The 18,697-nt window shown below is 57.8% G+C and overlaps 1 protein-coding gene across 1 annotated transcript; it reads right to left on the minus strand.

Moving 5' to 3' along the window:
• Positions 1–100: 100 nt before the first annotated feature.
• Positions 101–16,656, minus strand: ATP13A1 (ATPase 13A1). Its single transcript, XM_032412129.1, has 26 exons — positions 16,165–16,656; positions 13,673–13,762; positions 13,371–13,561; positions 11,813–11,885; positions 11,433–11,588; positions 11,211–11,280; positions 11,026–11,132; positions 10,337–10,466; positions 10,145–10,200; positions 9,448–9,574; positions 9,233–9,370; positions 9,031–9,151; positions 8,542–8,699; positions 7,955–8,130; positions 7,774–7,884; positions 6,631–6,756; positions 5,702–5,810; positions 4,029–4,228; positions 3,851–3,947; positions 2,507–2,667; positions 2,320–2,434; positions 2,033–2,229; positions 1,071–1,213; positions 746–857; positions 512–655; positions 101–426 (listed from the first exon to the last, which is right to left on the minus strand). The coding sequence occupies exons 1-26, from the start codon at positions 16,654–16,656 to the stop codon at positions 316–318; spliced, it is 3,711 nt and encodes a 1,236-aa protein (XP_032268020.1). The 3' UTR covers positions 101–315.
• Positions 16,657–18,697: the final 2,041 nt, after the last annotated feature.

Below are 18,697 nucleotides of genomic sequence, written 5' to 3' on the forward strand. Positions count from 1 at the left end.
TAACCTCACGGCTCCTGGGGAGGGTGCCAGGACCCTGCTTGGTGACCGCACAGCCCCACCGCGACCCGTTCAGTGGTGCAGACAGAGGTGGAGGCAGGGCTTCTTAAAACGGTGGATGCGGCTTTATTTACCAAAGGGGCCGGCCCAGGGCTGGTTCTGCCAGCCAGGCCCTCAGGTGGCTGTGGGGTGGTCCCAGCTCAGCTCAGCTCAGTCCTGGCGGCAAGGCCGGGCCTGCCTCGCCACGGGAGCAGTGTTCCCTCTTGGGGCTCCTGCCCAGTGGTACCGACATGGGTAGCAGGTGCCGGCACTGCCATCTCAGGAAGGCACTTTCAGCTTCGGGGTCCCCAGGAAGAACTGCAGGACACGGTCGGCCAGGAGCGCCAGGCAGAAGTCCAGGAGCAGGACCTGGGCGATGACAAGCTTGAACTGCGGGGCAAGGAGCACTGGTGAGCTGGGTGCCTGCAGATGGGCCCAGGCTGAGTCCTGGGGCCACACCCACGGGGCCACTCACCTCCACGGGGATGTCCACGAGGCCAAACTGACTGTTGAAGTCAGGCGAGGAGCCAAGGAGCAGGCCCACGATGGCCAGGAGCGACACGGCCAGGCTCCACACTAGGGGCCTGTTCTCTGGCAGGCTCTCCATGAACGGTGGGCCCTGTGGGGACAGATGGATGGATAGTCATGTGTTGCAGGGGCCAAGAAAGTGGGCAGGGTGAACTCAGGTCAGGCAAGGGCTGAGCCTCACTTTGTAGTTGATGGCAAAGGTGGCCATCTGCATGGCCATAGCCATGATGTACACGGTGCTGTTGACCAGGCTCGGCTCAAACTCCTTGTACAGGTCCACAAACTGCTCCTGCCTGCAGCGACACATAGGGGACAGGGCTACTCTCTGACCCCCACCATCCCTGCACAAAGCCAGGGTTTTCTGCCTGGCCGACCCCACCAGTCAGGCCTTGGTTACCCCAGGGCAACGTCTGCATGTGCATCCTCCCGCACCCTCACCGCAGGGACATTGCCTCCCCTAGGAGCGCTCTGCCCCTCCCCAAGCCCCAGGATGGGCCAGCACTCACTTCTCGGGGCTCCGGGCCTGGGCCTCGCTGTATAGGTAGACAAGACTCAGGAAGTGCACACAGAACTGGAGCACGACCGTGAGGACAGTGTACAGGTTGAAGATGTTGGGCAGGGGTCGCTCTCGGGAGAGAGTCTTGAGGGGCTGTAGTGGCAGGATAGGGAGTAAGGGTCCAGGCTCACCCTGGGCCTACCCCCCACCCCCCTGGCGCCCCCTCCCCCGCCCTCCTAGCAGGACTCGTGTAGAGAGCAGTCACCAAATCCTGGAGGTTATGAGTCAGCACCAGACCCCAGAGCCCTGCTCCTTCCCCAGCCCCTTAGCCGAGATGATGCCACCACACCCTCACTCAAGGCCTACACTCCACATAGCAGCCACAGGGTGTTTAAAATCCACCCCCTTCCCCTTGTTCTAGAACAAACCAAAGCCCTCCCTGGGACCCAGCGGGTGCTCATGGTTGGCACAACGCACCTCCCACTTCCTCCAGCTACCAGGTGCTCCTTGCATCAGTCCATGTCTATCTATGGCCCTTCTGGCTACCTCCTGGAAGGTTCCCTTATTCCTTATGCATCACACAGGCTCCCCTGAACGATCCCGAGGCTGTCCCCTGTAGCCTGTGACCCACTTTGTATTTTTCATGACACTGAACACTGAGTGGTCTTGATAATCATTTCCCCATCTGTCCTCTCTTTGCCTGTGAGCTCTGTGTAGCCCACCTGAGACCCCAGCTGGTGGACAGTGCTGGGGCCCGAGTCGTGCCACTCCGGGGAGCCTCAGCGTGCACCTGCTCTGTCCCCTGATCCCCATCTGTAACATGGGGATGACAGTTCCCACCCCGAGGGCTGCTATGAAGACGAATGGATGACAAGGGGTGGTGCCTTTAACAGTCCACCCTAGCTGGCCCAGAGGCAGACGGTACTCCTGGGCTGGGGAGGGAGCCCCTGCTTTGCCTGTGGCTCAGCCCACCTTGGAGCGGGAGATGAAGAGGAAGCAGCCGGCCAGCAGCAGCCCCTGCAGCGTGGCCTGGAAGTCACTGAACTTGACGCCCTCCAGGTAGAGAACACTCTGGCTATAGGCCAGGATGAGGGCATTGAGTGCCAGGATCTTGAACATCTGCAGCGTGGTCACCAGTGTGCAGCGGCCCTGCTTGATCACGTGGCAGACTGTGGGGGAAGCCATGAGAGGGGAGGAAGGTGTGGGTGTGGGGGCCCATCAGGATGGGCATGGGGGGAGGGACTGGGGGTGGGACTCACTGCATTGGATGGAGGAGAGCTTGGAGGTGAAAGGGGCAGCGATGCTGGCGTCCCCCAGCTTCACGATGGGTGTGCTCTCATCCTCGAGTTCCCGCAGCACCTGGCTCAGGCGGTCCTGTGGGGCAGGCGGCAGGGATAAGACCTGGCCACCAACGGGTGCTGGTGTCCCCCACCTCCTGTGACTCACCCGCTGGGAGGCCAGCTGCTCCTCGGGGGGCGGGAGCCCCGACCTCTGCTTGGCCACCCTGGAGGTGGCCCGGACGCCGCTGCTGCTCAGGACAGGGCTGTCTCGGGGCCGTCGGCGCCGTTCAACAACTCGCTCAGGGGCATTGGCCAGGAGTGCCACACCTGGGGGGAGGTACATGAGTGTGTGTCTGGAGCTAGAGGGAGCCTGTCACCCCAGGCCTGCTGGCCCTGTGCTGAGTGAAGCCCAGAGTGGAGCATGGAGTGGGGTGTCTGCTCACAGGAGCCAAACCTCCCCATCTCAGCTGATCTCCCCCCAGAGTGCCTGAGAGAGCATTCTATCTTACTTTCTACATTTGGAAAGCAAAACCCAAATACACGGAATTATTTCCAGGGTTGCCTGGGTGGCTCAGTCATTAAGCATCTGCCTTCAGCTCAGGTCATGATCTCGGGGTCCTGGGATCGAGTCCCGCGTCGGGCTCCCTGCTCAGTGGGGAGCCTGCTTCTCCATCGCCTTCTGCCCCTCCCCCTGCTTGTGCTCTCTTTCTCTCTCAGATTAAAAAATCTTAAAAAAAAAGAAGCTGATTTCCATGGTGTATTGCCAAGGAGCACAATTCTAGGACATAATAGTCAATTAATAAAGCAGTTAAGGATTTGGAAGGCACTGTAAGTGGGTCAGGTTTCTTTTTTTTTTTTAGAGGGGAAGAGTGAGTGTGTATGAGTGCCCTCAAGAGCATGCATGTGAACAGCGGTGGGGGTGGGGGTGTAGGGAAGGGAGGGGTAGAGGGAGAATCTCAAGCAGGCTCTATGCCAAGCCCAGAGCCTGACATAGGGGCTTAATCTCACAATCCTGAGATCATGACCTGAGCCACAATCAAGAGTCAGATGCTTAACAGACTGAGCCACCCAGGTCCCCTGTCAGGTTGGTCTTTTAACATCAACCTGATGACTGCATTCTGTTGACAGAAATCCAAGGCTATAAACGGCTGGCAAATGCCTCAGCTTCCATTTGTGCATCCCCACTTGTCCCATCTCTCCCTGGCCTCTGGCCTCAGCCCCCACACGGTCCCCACACGGTGCTGGGAGGCCTGAACAAACCAAGCTGTGTCTACCACCTGGAGCCTCCCTGGCTCCCTATGTTCCCAGAAGCTCTGGTGCCCCCCCACCCCCACCCCCGCACCCGTGTCCCCTCCAGGCCTGCGGTTCCTCAGATCCCTGATCCCACTGGCGCCTGCCCCATCCCCTCGCTGCCTCCTCAAAGAACTCGCTCAGTGACGTGTCTCTGACACTAAACCTGTGCTGGCCGAACAGCGATGGAAGGGACAGCCCATCAGCTCGCAGGACTCACCCACGTCGGCATGCTTCAGGGCACCCACGTCATTGGTGCCGTCGCCACACATGAGGGTCACGTAGCCCAGCTCCTTCAGGCTGGTGATGACAAACTCCTATGTGCGCAGAGATGGGCTGAGTGAGGGCTGTGTGCTTCCCCCAGGGCCCTGCCTGCCCCCTGCCTCCTCTGCACACACCTTCTGTTTGGGGGCCACACGGGCAAACACCTGCACGTGCGGGATGAGGCGAAGCAGCTGCTGGGGGTCCTCAGCCTGCAAGTGGGCCAGGCCATCGCCTGTGAGGCACAGGGCATGCTCCAGGGTCAGCGCCTTTGGGGAGCCCTTGGCCAGGGGCAGCACGACACTGCCATCGATGGAGCGCCACTCACAGGGTCGACCTGCAGAGCCGGAGCCCAGGGTCAGGGAGAGGGGTTCAGCAACTCCCCCTCACGTGGACCCCATATAAGCGGTCCCAGTCTCATCTCTCTGAAGCACCTTCTTGGTTCTCACCCCTCTTTATCCCTACCAATCCCTGTCCACACCTGCACCCTAGACGCCAGGAACCCCACAGATGTTCACAGAACCCTCCGATACGAAGGATTCAAGAACCCAGAGCCTAGGCCACTGGCCTGAGACCACATGACGCTCAGATTCAAACCCTGACAGCCTAACCTCAGGAGCAAGGCACCCCTGACCCTGGGGCCTGCCTGAAACCCTGCTCTTCCAGGATCAGGGCCCCCTGAGTCACTTCCTTGGGCCAGACCCTGCTTGCCAACCACTTCCTCTTTCTAGATGGCTGGCCCAGGCATCTAGTGATAAACATGGCTAAGGGAGGCCTTCCGGCACTGCACGGCTCATCTGGGCTGTCTTGGCTAGAAGGGAAACCAACCTCCACCTGGCTTTTACGGTGGCCGTTTTGTCAGAGCAGCATCACCTGCCAATCAACAGTCCCAACAGCCACCTCTGGGCCACCTGCCTATGATCCCTGGGCTCTGCAAGAGCCTAGTGCCTAGAGCTGAGACAGAGATCTGGGACGAACAGTGCAGACTAGAAGAGCTGGGAAATTCTAGAATCCAGCATAGTTCTAAAGCCAGCACCCTCCTCTGACCTGCAGCTTGGTGACACTCCAGCGCATGTGGCTCCCCAGCCAGGCACCATCCCTTGGCATCTGAAAGACCCCATACTCTACCAGTTGGAGGTGAGGGGCTGGATTTGCTCCTCAGTTGGCTCTACTCAGGGGTACCGGTTACTCAGGAGTGGCCAGAGGCCATGAGCTCTGGAGTCAGGACATCTGGGTTCAAATCCTTAGTCACAGTGTCACTTGAGTGACTGAAGTAGGTGAGTTTACTTCTATTTCCTTGTCTATAAAGTGGGGGCCCCAACAGCAGACCTGTTCAGTTTCCTCCTATGTGGTGCAGGGATGATAAGGCCTCCCATATGCGGCAGACAGACCAACGTGGTAACACATACCAAACCCTTTGCCTGGGGTCTGGCCATGCTGAGCATGAGCACCAGCATCCCCGTGCTTAGGAGGGGAGCCCTCGCCTCACACAGGCAGCCTGCCAGACCCAAGGCAGGCGGGAGGATAGGAAACACGGCCCAGTCTGACGACAACCAACCACCCCAGTTGTCAGTTGTCACTGATCCCAGAGCCAGTGACTTCCCGCATGCTGCTGGGACACGCGGGTGTGGAGCTCCTTGGCCAGAGGGCCCGAGCATGCTGACAAGGCAAGGCCGTGTTCCACAGGCTGGTGTCACAGGTCCTGGATGACACTGGGTGTGTTCGCTCAGGCCTGAAATGCCAGTGGGCCACTAGACGGGCTGTTCTTGCATTCAGGGTCCCCCCAGCCTACGGCCCCATGGTCCCTCACCTTTCTCCACGGGAGGCTGCAGGATCAGCGTTTGTGCCTTCTCAATAAAGTGCAGCTCCTGAGCCACGTGGCAGGCAGTGAGCGGGTTGTCACCTGTGATCATGACCACCTGAGGAGAGGACAGAGGCTCCATGGGGCAGGGCCCAGCAGGTCAGAACTCCAGCCTGGAGACCTGGCGGCTGAGGCCCCTCTAAAGAAGGCCACAGAAGGAGGTGTTGGCCCCGATGCAGAATGGGCTTCCAGGAGCCACAATCCACCCCAACCTGGTGGTGTTTTATGCAAACGATACACGTATGTGTGTCTGAAAACACCCACAGCCTTTATCCGCAATATAGATTAAGAACTAGCCATTAGCGTGGACCCTCTTGGCTTGGTAGCTGCCCCAGGCAGAGGGGCACAGATGCTCCAGCTTTCTCACTGAGAGCCCGGTGATGGGAAGATGGGCTGTGATGGCTGAGGGCCAGGTGGGGGCTATTAATGTCACCACCTCTGAGACTGCTCACTCACCTCCCACATCCTAAACTGCATCTTGAGTCCCAAACTAGAAAACAGAAACCACAGGACAGATGGATGTGTCCAAGAGTCACCTCCACATCTCCTGTCCCAGCCCAGCTCTTCCTTTCCAGGATGGGGTGGATTGGGGGAATTGCCCTCACCCCCCAGGGATGCTGGGGGCCAAGGAAGCAACCTGAGAAGGGTGGGCACAGGCCAGGTCCCAAAGCATCCTCAGACTCGGGACAACGTGAGCACCAGAGCCACGATGAAGCTCGGCCAAAATCCAAGAAAGACATCCTTGCTACTGAGACCTGCACCACTGAGGGGAAACTGTCCTCTGTGGTCATATCGCCCTCTCTGGAAGAAGGAGCCAAGATCCACCCACCTGCCCACCCACCCTTGGGGCCCAGTGGGGAGGAGTCCAGAAGCTGTACCCGGTGGGATGCATTTTGGATCTCGCGGATCACGGCCTTAGAGTCAGCCTTGAGAGGGCAGGAGACCACAATGAAGCCGACGAACTTGAGGTTGCATTCCAGGGCCTCCCGTTTGATCTCCCGGGCCTGTGTAGGGACATAGGAGTACCGGCATGACGCATCTCTCCTCCATTTCTGAGCTGGGGGGGGGGGGGGGGTGCGTCAGGGACAGGCCCATCCTTACAAAAGGAACATTTGAGGGTTAGGTGAGAAGTGGGGAGGACACTAGGCTCCCCGGACGCACAGGGCCTCAGCAGTGCTGCGAGGTTCCCCCACCACAGGGCCTTTACTCCCTGCTGTGAGAAACAGCAGGGCATAAGCCTGTGTGACTCGGCTCCCAAGACAGTAAAGTCAGACCCTCCTTTGTTATTCACTGAGCGCAATCTCACTCTGAACCTCATACCAGAAACCCCAAACTCTTCTCCTCACAGAGCTTGCCTTCTACCGGAAGAGATGTGTAATAAAGAAAGTCACAGAAATCAGAACACTAACTGCCACTAACTACAGGGGAATGGGGCAGACAGGCTCAGGGAGTGGCACCGAGCAGGCTGGTTCTGAGAGCAGGGCACTGAGCCACGACCTGGTGTGCATTCTGGAAGGATTTCTCAGCTGTCAGGTAGAAGTGGACTGGATGAGAGGTAAGGTGGAAGCAGAGAGAGCAGTACTGATGGTGGAGGTGGGAGGAGAGCCGGTAACTGACCGGACATGGGGTGTGACACAGAGCCGGAGATGCCCCATGACCATGTGGTGACTGAGTGGTCGGGCAGGGTACGGGCAGAACCAGACTGGAGACAGGAATCCCAGGCGCCTCCTGATGATCCCTGTGGAGGTGTAAGGACCCAACGGTGTGGGGTAAGAGGCTGGATGGAGGCGGGGCCTGGTTGTGCTCTGCAGGAAATGGCCTCAGGAGCCAGGATGGGATGGGGTCCCATAAGGGGCAGGGTACACAGTAGAGAAGGGACCCAGGGCTGAGTGCCACTCAGGGCCTCCCAAGATAGAGGCCCGGAAGGAGGAAGAAGGAATCGTGCCTGCTCATAGTGAGGCTGCAGGGAACAGAAGACGGTATGGATGAGGGGCCAGCAGGTGGGGAGCCTGGGCCCTTACCTGCTGGTGGGTGAGGTGCCCCAGCTCCTTGTACCCCAGCGCCAGGACTCGGGCTCCTTCCCGGGAAATCTCCGTGTGGATGTGGTGGTAGTCAGGTGGGCACTGGGCGAACTGCAGGGAACGCAGGGGATGTCACCGACCGCCCCGCGCCCCCCTTCCCCTGGGGCCGGGACTGGCTCACCATGGAGTGCAGGGTTTCGGGGGCCCCCTTCACAGCCGCGATGTAGCAGAGATCAGTGGAGCCTAGCTTCTCATAGGAGGCGAGCACGGACATTCGCTTTAGGGCACTGGCAAAATGAAAGCGCTGGTGAATTTTCAGCCCCTGAGTTTTAATACTTCGGGGGAATACTTTCTCATCTGGAAACAAATAAGTACGAATCCTGAGGGCCTTCGCTCCACAGAGGCAGCCAAGCCCCCGCCTCCCCTTTCCACCCCTCTCTTCCCCCCCCACCCCCAGACCCAGACCCTGCGGGGTGTTTGGGGGTTTGGGGGGCTCCTCGCTCCAGGAAGGGTCAGAACTGGGAGACCTGTACCCAGAGGACCTTGCCCGTGGCTTCTGGAAGGGTGGGGGCAGGTTCAACTCCCAAGGGGTGGACTGTCTCAGGTCAGAGGTGAGCCTGTGCCCACCGCCTAAGGGACCATCAGAGTTGTGGGCCTGCCTGGCCCCGAGTTGGACACATGGGTGTCTCTGAGGGGTGCAGCCCACCTGCCCAGGGGTGCAAGAGTGGGCAGTTCCTCCCAGCCGCGCCCGAAGCTCCAGCCCCTCACCTTTGGTCAGTGTCCAGTCCACGGCTGTCAGCATAGCCTTCTCGAGGGGGTCACCCACAAGGGTGCCATCATCCAGTTGCATGAGGGAGTGGCATGAGGCCAGAGCACGGTGTGTTTCTACGGGGATGCCGGACACAGGAGTGACCTCCTTCCCGTCTCTGTAAGGACAGGAAACAACTAGTTATGGAGTAGAGGGACCCCAGGGAATTGCTAGCCAGGATGAGGGACGGGCCCCCACTTGGTGCCAGTCATTGCAGGGGCTGAGAGAGATGCACGGTCTTGGTTCTCCTGACACCTGTGCCTATCTCATGGACGCCCCTAGATATCATATGGCTGCTTGGGGTGGGGTGGAGCCGAGCCACCACGCCGCTGTTACACTGAGGAATGTAAGGGAGCCCCCCCAACCCAGGTCAGACGGCTCCAAGTGGGTGCTATCTGTCCCCTGAGCTCCCACCTGCTGGGCAAGAGGCCCAAGCCACCCATACTCACCTGAGCCCAGCCACCCCACGGACGACCAAGCTGTCGCTAGTCAGGGTCCCTGTCTTGTCGAAGCAGCACACCTCTACTTTGCCGGCGAATGGAATCCGGAAGGGCTCCGTGCAGTACATGTCTGGGAGGAGGGGAGCCAGGGTCAGGGGTTCTGCCAGGCCCCAGCCCACGCAGCACCCCCCGCCCCGTCCCAGGCACTCACATAGCTTGGCCAGGGCAATGAGGGAGGTGTTAACAGCCAAAGACAACTCAATGGGCAGCTCAGGGGGCACGACCGAGGTGAGGATCAGAGTGCATTCCAGAAACAGCTTGTAGCGGTTCCGGCTGGGGTCCTTGGTGCCTGCAGAGACAGGGCCTGCCAGCCTGGGTGCCATGGGGGTGGGGCCCAGCAGACAGGGGAGGGGCCCCAGCGCATACCTTCAATCCACACGTAGGCGGCTGCTGCAATGGCAAAGACCAGGAGGAAGAGGATGAAAATGAAAGTCTCCAGGTTGTTTGCAGTCACCCTCTTGACTCCAAAGAGGATGGTGCGCAGCAGCTTGCCCTAGAGGGCCAGAGGGTTAGAGGCCTTTCCTGGCAGGGGGTGGCCTCCCGCACCCCAGAGCACCAGGGCCAGATTCTCCCTCTGCTGATGGGGAGTGCCTGCCCTGCGTCCACCCGCTGAGTCCTGCAGCCATGACAGAGGGGACCACACAGCTATGTGGGTGGCTGCCACTCAGCTAAGGGCTACAGAGACCAGTGGCCAAAAATTGGGGGTCAGGGAAAGAAGTGGCTGAGATGGGGGACTGAGTCTTCTGGAAGGAGATCTGGTCAATCACCTCTACGAGGCAGCCCTCATAACACTTTAGTGAAGAGTTTATGGGTGTGACTCTGTTCATGACCCCAGTGTGTATGGCAACAGCCCGTTTCCTGTCTGCGCTCCCCACCAGAACCTCAGTGTTGGATAGTGGGCCTGGTGTGTAGGGCTCACGTCTGCACCCTGGCCCCAAGCGGGTACCTGTTGTCAGAATGAGTCTGTGGCGGGGACGTTCTGGGGTCCGAAAGAGCCACCGTCTCAACTGTCTGCCACCCGCCCTGGGGCCTACCCTCCCCAGAGCCAGACAAGGGTCCATACCTGGGATGTGTTGAATCCGGTCCTGAGAACATAGGCCACACATCCACTGTCGACTGCTGCAGAGACAAACGGAAGCAGCATTGTTTGTGTCTGTTCATCCCCACTCCCTCACAGCCAAGCAGATGTGGTGGCTGGGGGTGTGGGGCAGGGATTGCGGGGGCCAGGACACCCCAGACCCCCCAAGGCACCTACGCTTCAGGCCCGTGGTGGCCTTCTGCGGGGGGATGTGCTGCACCACCTTGGTGCCCCCAAAGATGACGTGGAGCCGGGAGTCGGCCTGGAGGTCCAGGACCCGGTCAGGGTTAAGGTCTTCAATGGGCTCCTGAGGAGGAAGGAGAGGGTGGTGAGGACGCTCTCACCTCAGCCTCCTTCTCTGTCCCCAGTCTCACAAGAGCAGGCCCCTGGGGCTGGGATGAGCCACTCCGACCCCCACAGGGCTCCCAGCCTAACGCAGCACGTCCGACCAGGCGGCCTGCCCTGTCTTCTCTCCACCTGCACCTGCTGTGTCGACTCCTTGGGATCTCGCAACTGGCCTCACAGAGGATTCGCGCTCTCCTGGTTTCCCTCAGCCCACGTCAGTCTGATGTCTCTGGTCCCTGGCCTGGACAACCCCTGACGATCTTGGCCTCCCTTCCTTCCTTCCTTCTCATCGCCACCCAGCTCCCCTTCATCCAGGGGGAAGACCACCAGGAAATCTGGCAGCTCCAACTAGGCACCAGAGCCACTCTGCCTCCTCTAGCCTCCTAGGTCAGGGCTCCGTCCCTCCTCTGTCCGAGCCTGGGCAGGAGGGTGGCCCAGCCACCAGCCCTCTCGCTCCCCAGCGAATGGGCCAGTGACACACCTGGGTGGACCGAGTCTGCCCCCCGCCCCGCCCCCCGCACCTTCATCTGTGGCACCGACTCCCCTGTGAGCATGGCCTCGTCCACAATGCAGCGGCCCCGCAGCAGCAACACGTCACACGGCACTAGGTTCTCCTGCGGGGAGCGGCCTGCAGGAAGGGGCAGGAGTGTTGCAGAGGAGCTGAGAGAAAGGGCTCCCACCAGGACAGACCAGAAGCGTGCCTCACCGATGGAGACGATGTCTCCGGGGACAATCTCATCGCTGGCGATGGGCCTCCACTTCCGGCTACGGTAGACCTGGGCGGAGGTGAGGTGCAGTTAGCTCTGGGTCTCACAGTGGCCTCCACGCAGGTGCATCCCCAGAGCTGACCTCACCCTGCCCCCGCTCCAGGCCCACCCCAAGACTGGCAGGAGCCTCCCCCCAACCCCCATCTTCCCGCTGGCCACACCTGGATCATGTGGGGCTTGTTGCCCATCTTCCGGATCTCTGACATGTTCCGCATCTGCTGCTGCACCAGGGAGGCCTCGAAGGCCACCAGCATGGAGAGTGTGAAGACGCTGTAGTACCAGTACTCATCCAGACACCAGAGCCCCACGCAAAACACCTGCAGGACACAGCCTGTGTGTCCACACCCCCGCCCGGCCATCCACGGGAGCACGTGAAGACACCTGTGGAGGCTGGGAAGGCACACCGAGGGCTGTTCCGCCCATGGGCTCAGACCCATGAGGACACAGAGGGAATTTCAGGTCTGGAGATGGAGATTGCTCTAGCTGTGAAAGCCCCAGGGAGCAGGAAGGGGGTGGGGGAGGGCCCAAGCTGCTGCTTTACCTGGAACACGAAGAAGGGCGCTGTGGCTCTCTCTTTGAACAACTCCGAGAAGTCAGGCACCACCATCTCAGCCCTACGAGAGACCAGACCCCACATCCTGTTCACGATACGAGCCTCAGAGGTCCCATCCTGACACCTCCACTCAGGGCACTGCAGGCCTCCCCGGGAAATGAGAGCCAGAAGGGACACTCCACTTAACTACGGCTCTCCTTGTCCCCGAGTCACCAGGGCAAGCAAGCTAACTGCTGCCAGCCTCCTCCGCAGCACCCAGGTAAAGCTTCTGAACCAGTGCCAGGCTGTTCAGGCAGCCACCACCCAAGCAGGGCCAGAGTGAGACACAGCCCGTCATCAGGCTGAGTAAGAAGGCAGGCAGAGAAGGAACACCTGACTGCGGGATGGGAGCCCTGAAGCGGCACAGAAAAGGCCCGGCAGCTGGGCACTGAGGAGTCTTCTGGGGCCTGAGGCCCATCCCGAGCTGGAGAGGGGAGGTCTGGAGCTGAAATTTTCCAAAAACTCCCTTAATAAAAGCCCCAGAATTTGAGGAGTAGGGCCTAAGGGTGTGTTCTGCGGCACTGTGTGGGGTGGCCCAGTCTGGCCAGGGGGGCAGCCAGGTCAACTGGGGCCACCCTCGCCCTGCCCTTGGAGACGTGTCCTAGATATGGGGTGTGAGAAAAAGAAACCACTGTGATAAAAACAAGCAACAACAACCAGGCCCCATTCTATATTATTCAAGTGACTTCGCATGAACCGGGAAGGTGTGAAAGGGGACATCCCAAGCCACCACCAAGGCTGACCTCAGGCAGGGACGATAGATAAAATTTCTTATAAATCTTCCTATTAGATTGCTACTTGTGATGATATATCTGTAATTTTTAAAAAGTAGTTGAGTCAGGGAAGAATTCCCTAAAAGTTCTGGGGGTTTTCAGGTCCAGGACGATCATCATGGTGGCAGGGCCAGGGGCTCTGAAGATGAACAAGGGGGTCTGAAGCCCTGCTCTGCCCCCTCCCAGTGGTGTGTGGGCACTGGTGGTTTCTCGGATTAAAGGGAGGAAGCACGTACAAGGCATCTGCCAGCACGCCTGGTACAAAGGAGAGCCACTGTGATCGCTGACAGCTCCTTTGACCACTCTTCCCAAAGTGCTGGGATGAGTATGAGGAGCACGGTGACAGCCTACGCTTAAAAGAAAAATTTAAAAACAAAGAGAAATCCTACAGTAATTACAAAACGATGATCACCAGTCATCTCTCTGGGGCCTCGGGCCAGGCTCCCATGAAGAGCTGCATATGCTCCTGCCGGAGGGCTGTCCAGGGTCCCTGTCAGCAGGCAAGGCCAGGGGAGACAAGACTAGAGCACGTTTCTCAAAAGGTGGCCGCCATCTTCATCTGGGATGTACTGTGGACCCCTCCGCCCCAAGTCCCCATTTCCTAGGCACCAGGACTCAGGAGTGCGGCAGGGCAGAAAGCCGGGAAAGGAGCCACAGGCTCGGCCAAGCACCCACGCTGTGACCACGGGCGGAGCACCAGCCCTGTCACTGCACACGGGCATGTCGGGACTCACTTGTTGCTCCCAAACTTCTTCTCAGCTGCGCGGATCTCTGAGTCCTCCTGGAACCCTCTGCTGCTCTGGTAGTATGAGAAGGCATTTCCCACGGGAAAGGCCACAGGGAGGAAGCGCTTCTTCTCCAGGGCGTCGTAGGAATACTTGATCTTCTGGAATTCGAAGGACAGCACCTCCTGTCCGTCCTCACCCTGTGGGAGCAGGTGTTGTCTATGGCAGAAGGCCCGCACTTGGGGGTGTCTGTCAGTGCCTGGGAGTCCCACCCAAGCCCTGTGCCGAGCAGCCCAGCGGCTGGTCCCTACCTTGTCCCGGTGCAGGGCCACGAGCTCAGTGGAGCCATTGTTGGGGGTCGGCACCACCTTCACGAAGGTTGCTTTGCTGGGGTCGTACTCCTGCGAGAGGCAAAGTACTGCTGCTGAGCCCTTCTTAACCCCCAGCTCCACAGCCCGCCCCCCCCCTCCCCGTCCCCCGGGAAGGTTGCAAGCACAGCCGCTCCGGGCTCTGGCCTATCTACTCCCAGTCTGTCACCGAGACAAAGACACCACCTCGCCACACCTCTGGTCTCGTATCGTAAAATCGGAGTCACGGACAGCACCCCAAGCCTGGGGCCCTGCTGAAGAACGTCCCCTGCACGACCTGCAACCCTCAAAGCACGTGGGCCAAGCCCTGTCATAGCCCACTGGCCTGGTGCTGCTCTGCGTCCCCTCCCTTAACTATTCATTTCGGGTCCTGAAGTGACGAGGGACAACAAGGCTCAAGGCTCGTCCTTGCCTCAGCCAAGGGCCTCGGCACGAGTCGTTTTCTCTGCCTGGAACACGTGCTCACCCAGTCAGCTTCAAGCCTTTGCTCAAACGTCACCTTCTTAGGAGACCTCCCCTGGAGGAGGGTCCACGTGAAGGGCCCTCACAGTGTTCCTCTCCTCGGCCCGGGTTTTCCTCTCTTTAGCAGAGGCAGCTGAGCGCGAGCTCTACCTCTCTCACCAACACCATGAAGGCAAGGGCTTTTGTCTGTTTGGTTCACTGCTGTTTCCTCAGCACCTAAGACGTGGAGGCACTGGATGAAGCTCAGTTAGCGCGGCCTCAAGCCTGAGCTGCACCCATCTCACCCATCTCTGCCGGCCTGTGGTGTATGTGTTTGCGGGCAGAGGTGCCAAAGGGCGACCGTCAGAAGAAAAGCCCTGCCCCTTGGGGAGTCCATGGGCCTCTGGGCAGGCAGAAAATGATGACAAAGACTTAATGAACTCCGGTAACACCATGGTAAAAAAAGTGCGAAGTGGGGCGCCTGGGTGGCTCAGTCGTTAAGCGTCTGCCTTCGGCTCAGGTCATGATCCCAGGGTCCTGGGATCGAGCCCCACATCGGGCTCCCTGCTCAGCCGGGAGCCTGCTTCTCCCTCTCCCACTCCCCCTGCTTGTGTTCCCTCTCTTGCTGTGTCTCTCTCTGTCAAATAAATAAATCTTAAAAAAAAAAAAAAAAAAAGTGCGAAGTGCTACACAGGGCCACGGCCATGCCAAGCACTTCACAGTTTTTTGCAGTTTTTTCTCTCAGTGGCACGGTGAGTGGGTGTTACGGTTCTCACTTTACACAAGGGAAAAGTGAAACCAAAAGAGAAGCACCCCTGTCTGCGATCTCTGATGCAAGCCCAGATCTGCCCATCCTCACCCTGCAGTTGGTTAGCTCCTCCTTGTCCTCCATCCCTGGAGAGGAAGTTAACACTCACGCTTTTTAGCTGGAGGCCAAAAGGCAGTTGGAAGTTTGGGGGGGGGGGTGTCATGCTCCCTCCAAGTTCCCTGCATTTTCTGGTCCCTCATTGGAGTCTTTCATTGTACTGACCTGAAGCTACCCATTAAGTTTGAGCCCCTCCCCTGGAATAAGGCTTGTTGGGAAAACCATTCTCTCAGAAGAGAAAGAGGATTCAGTCCATGTTTAGAGTCAAAGAGAGGGGGCTTCTGTCTCTTTCTGCAGCCCTTCATGCTGTTCCCTTTCCCTCTTCTTTCAGCAACACATGCCTGGGATCAAAGGGGAGGCTGGCGGTGCCCGTGACTCCAAACATGCCAGTGTCATCTGAAGCAGGCCCAGAGGGCAGTGGTGCAGTCACCAACAGTAACTGCTGACCCAGGGCAGCTCTCCCTATTCAGATCTTGGGGGTTAAGGGTCAGAAGTGCTACGGGGCTGTTGTATTCCAACAGAAGTCCCCACTGTCACCACCCTCATCTTGGAGGCAGACATAAAGAGGCTCCACGCAGTTGTCATTTGCTCACAAATTGCTCCTGCTCCTCTTAAATGTTACGATCAAAGTGCATTTCAACCTAATTTTGGTCCTGGTATGCAAGGGCCTCTAAGCACTGGGTAACAGAGTTCTCAAACCAAGCTTCACAGATAGAGAAACTCACCCCGCAGGTCTAGCCTCACACTCTGAAAACCAAGATAGGAGACAGAAGAAAGAGAGACCTTTCTAAGAGAAACTAGTCCTCGACAGCATGGTAGCTAGCATTAACAAGCCAAATCAAAGAGCGATTATGCCGGAGCCTACACTGAGCTTTTTATAGGTATTACCCTATCGAATCTAAATGACCACACCAGGGAGGGATTCCAAGGAAAGGAAGTAACCTGCGCCAGGGTCGCACAGCAAATCAGTAGCGGAGCCAGGATTTAGCCACCCAGAGGGCACCGCTGGGGACTCAGGCCCAGCAAACGGGAGGCCCGGGATGGGGTGGGGACCGACACAAGCGTCGTGACTGTGACTCGCCGCCAGGCCCGACCGAGACGAGGGTCGGGCTCGTGCCCGCGCACTTACCGGGGTGCAGGTGAGCGCGCAGTGCGCGTGCACGGACCAATGCCCCGAGAGGACGGTGAGCGCGTGCGCGAGGCAGATGGTGGCGAGCACGAGCAGCGCGGCTTCAGGGATTTGCACCCAGCTGCTGCCCCAGCCCCAGCAGCCGGCGGCCGCGGCGCCCAGCCAGGCCGGATAGAGCAGTCCCGCGAACGGCAGCACCGTGAGGCGCCGCAGCAGCGCCAGCCGCCGGTATGGCCACACGGCTGCGACCAGCTCGTCACCGCTCGCTATGAGCGCTGGGCCGGCGGCGAGGAGGGTGCGCGGCTGCGGCCCGGGCTTGGGTTGCCTGCCGGGCCGGGCCCCGCAAGGCCGGGCCCCGCAAGGCACCGCGTTGCCCACCCCCGCCGCCGCAGCCGCCGCCATCTTTCCCAGCGCCGCGCTCGCTTCCGGGCAGAGGCACCGCCTCACTTCCGACATTTTACTTCCGGTGAACTCCGGGCGCCGCCATGGCATAGCCGGAGGGTAGAAAAAGCCTGACAATGGAGAAGTTGAGTTCAGAAGTTGTTACTCAGGGCGCCGCCATGACAGGCTGAGGCCGGAAGGAGAGGCAGGGCGCAGCCATGAGAGAGTCTTGAAAGGGTAAAGCTGCCTGCCCGCCCTGCCACGCCGGACTGAGACCGGAAAAGACGAGGCGAGGCGGGCTGGGCGCCACCTTGACACCTGAACCGGAAAAGGGGAGCCCTCGTCCGGACTACCCGGACAGTGGCCAGTTTGGATCATCAGGGGCGGAGCCTGGACACTGCGGAGGCGGGGCCGATTGCAGAAGCGCTGGGGTTCTGAGGGCGAGGCCTGTACAGGCCGAAGGGGCGGGGTTTGTCATGAGGGCGGAACTTGTTAGGGGCAGGGGTCCCGGGTTGGTTTCCCTGCGGGAGAGGCCCCTCCCTCGGGGTCCTGGGCAGGGCTGGCGCTGGCTGACTTAACAGAGCCAACGCAGGACACAGCCGCTGCTAAGAGGAGCGGTCCTGTAATAATGATTACACACACAGAAAGTTATTATTTTAACATAAAAATATGAAAAATGGGTGTTTATTTGAAATTACATGTATTCTGTAATATTTACTTTTCTGTTACATAAATGCTATTGTTTGAACAAAACCACATTAGGAATCATTAACAGTAGCAATCGGTAGTGTTTAGTAGCTACTAATGGAAAACATTGCCTGAGAAAAGTGTATAACAACACTTTTATGTTTCTTTGTCCTGATATAGCAATTTGAACTACTTTTTAAACTCTTTATCGGATGTTTATATCTTGTAGGTTAATTGTATATTCTTAAGATACATAAGTGTAAGACTTGGTAAAAGGAGAACATAATGCAGTAGGACTTAGTTAATATTCTGTATTTAATAAAAGTAACGATGACGTTTCTTTCTGTCCCATTCACAGTAGGATATTTTTACTCTAAGTTTTCTTTTCCAATAATACTTACCTGAATGGACTGCAATCTTTAGGATAACCTTTTGTTTTATATAGTGATAAAACTAACGCAGTCCAAGGTGAGATCACTGATTTGCTTCCCTGCTCTTATCAAGCCCACGATTACTCTGATTCTTGGTGTCATTCCAGTGTGATAACATCAAGCTAAATATTGTCTTAACTAAAGCCTTTCAGCATGGATTTTACTTATTAGGTTTTTTGACTTTTATGGATTAGTTTTAAGCTCTCCAAAACAGCAGGGTTTTGTTTGTTTGTTTGTTTTTGTAGGCCAGGTATTGGTCAATCAGGTCTTTGTATATATAAATTCATCATATAGTATTATGTCCAAAACGTTATTTTTGAACACTCTAGAAAACATTGAATGTCATGATAAATTAAACCTCCCTTTCTCAGGGACAATTGTTTTTTGTTTTTTTTTTTTTTAGATTTTATTTATTTATTTGACAGAGAGAGACACAGCGAGAGAAGGAACACAGCAGGGGGAGTGGGAGAGGGAGAAGCAGGCTTCCCGCGGAGCAGGGAGCCCGATGCAGAGCCCGATGCGGAGCCCGATGCGGAGCCCGATGCGGGGCTCGATGCGGGGCTCGATGCGGGGCTCGATGCGGGGCTCGATCCCAGGACCCTGGGATCATGACCTGAGCCGAAGGCAGACGCTTAACGACTGAGCCACCCAGGCGCCCCTCAGGGACAATTGTTTTTAAACACAGAGGTAATTTGAAATTGTGAAATTGAAGTTAGATTCCAAATAGTTTATTCAGAAAGAAACTGAGAATATCCTGTTTAATTTGACTGCCCATTTCTGATGACGTTTTGAATTCTGAAGCAATCTTATTTCAAAGAAATGAGTCTTGGGGCGCCTGAGTGGCTCAGTCGTTAGGCGTCTGCCTTCGGCTCAGGTCATGATCCCGGGGTCCTGGGATCGAGTCCCACATCGGGCTCCCTGCTCAGCGGGAAGCCTGCTTCTCCCTCTCCCACTCCCGCTGCTTGTGTTCCTTCTCTCACTGTCTCTGTCTCTGTCAAATAAATAATAAAATCTTTTTTAAAAAATGAGTCCTT

This window comes from Phoca vitulina, unplaced genomic scaffold (assembly GCF_004348235.1).
Source record: "Phoca vitulina isolate PV1807 unplaced genomic scaffold, GSC_HSeal_1.0 scaffold13, whole genome shotgun sequence".
Classification (NCBI taxonomy): domain Eukaryota; kingdom Metazoa; phylum Chordata; class Mammalia; order Carnivora; family Phocidae; genus Phoca; species Phoca vitulina.

What these genes read in the sequence shown, in the direction of transcription:
- ATP13A1 (XM_032412129.1), bottom strand. Translation starts at nt 16,656, where the DNA reads ATGCCATGGCGGCGCCCGGAGTTCACCGGAAGTAAAATGTCGGAAGTG. An exon ending in GCGCGCTCACCTGCACCCCG is followed by an intron (nt 13,763 to 16,164) that starts GTAAGTGCGCGG and finishes TGCCTCTCGCAG; the next exon opens with GAGTACGACCCCAGCAAAGC. An exon ending in CATTGCCCTGGCCAAGCTAT is followed by an intron (nt 9,152 to 9,232) that starts GTGAGTGCCTGG and finishes CCCTCCTCCCAG; the next exon opens with ACATGTACTGCACGGAGCCC.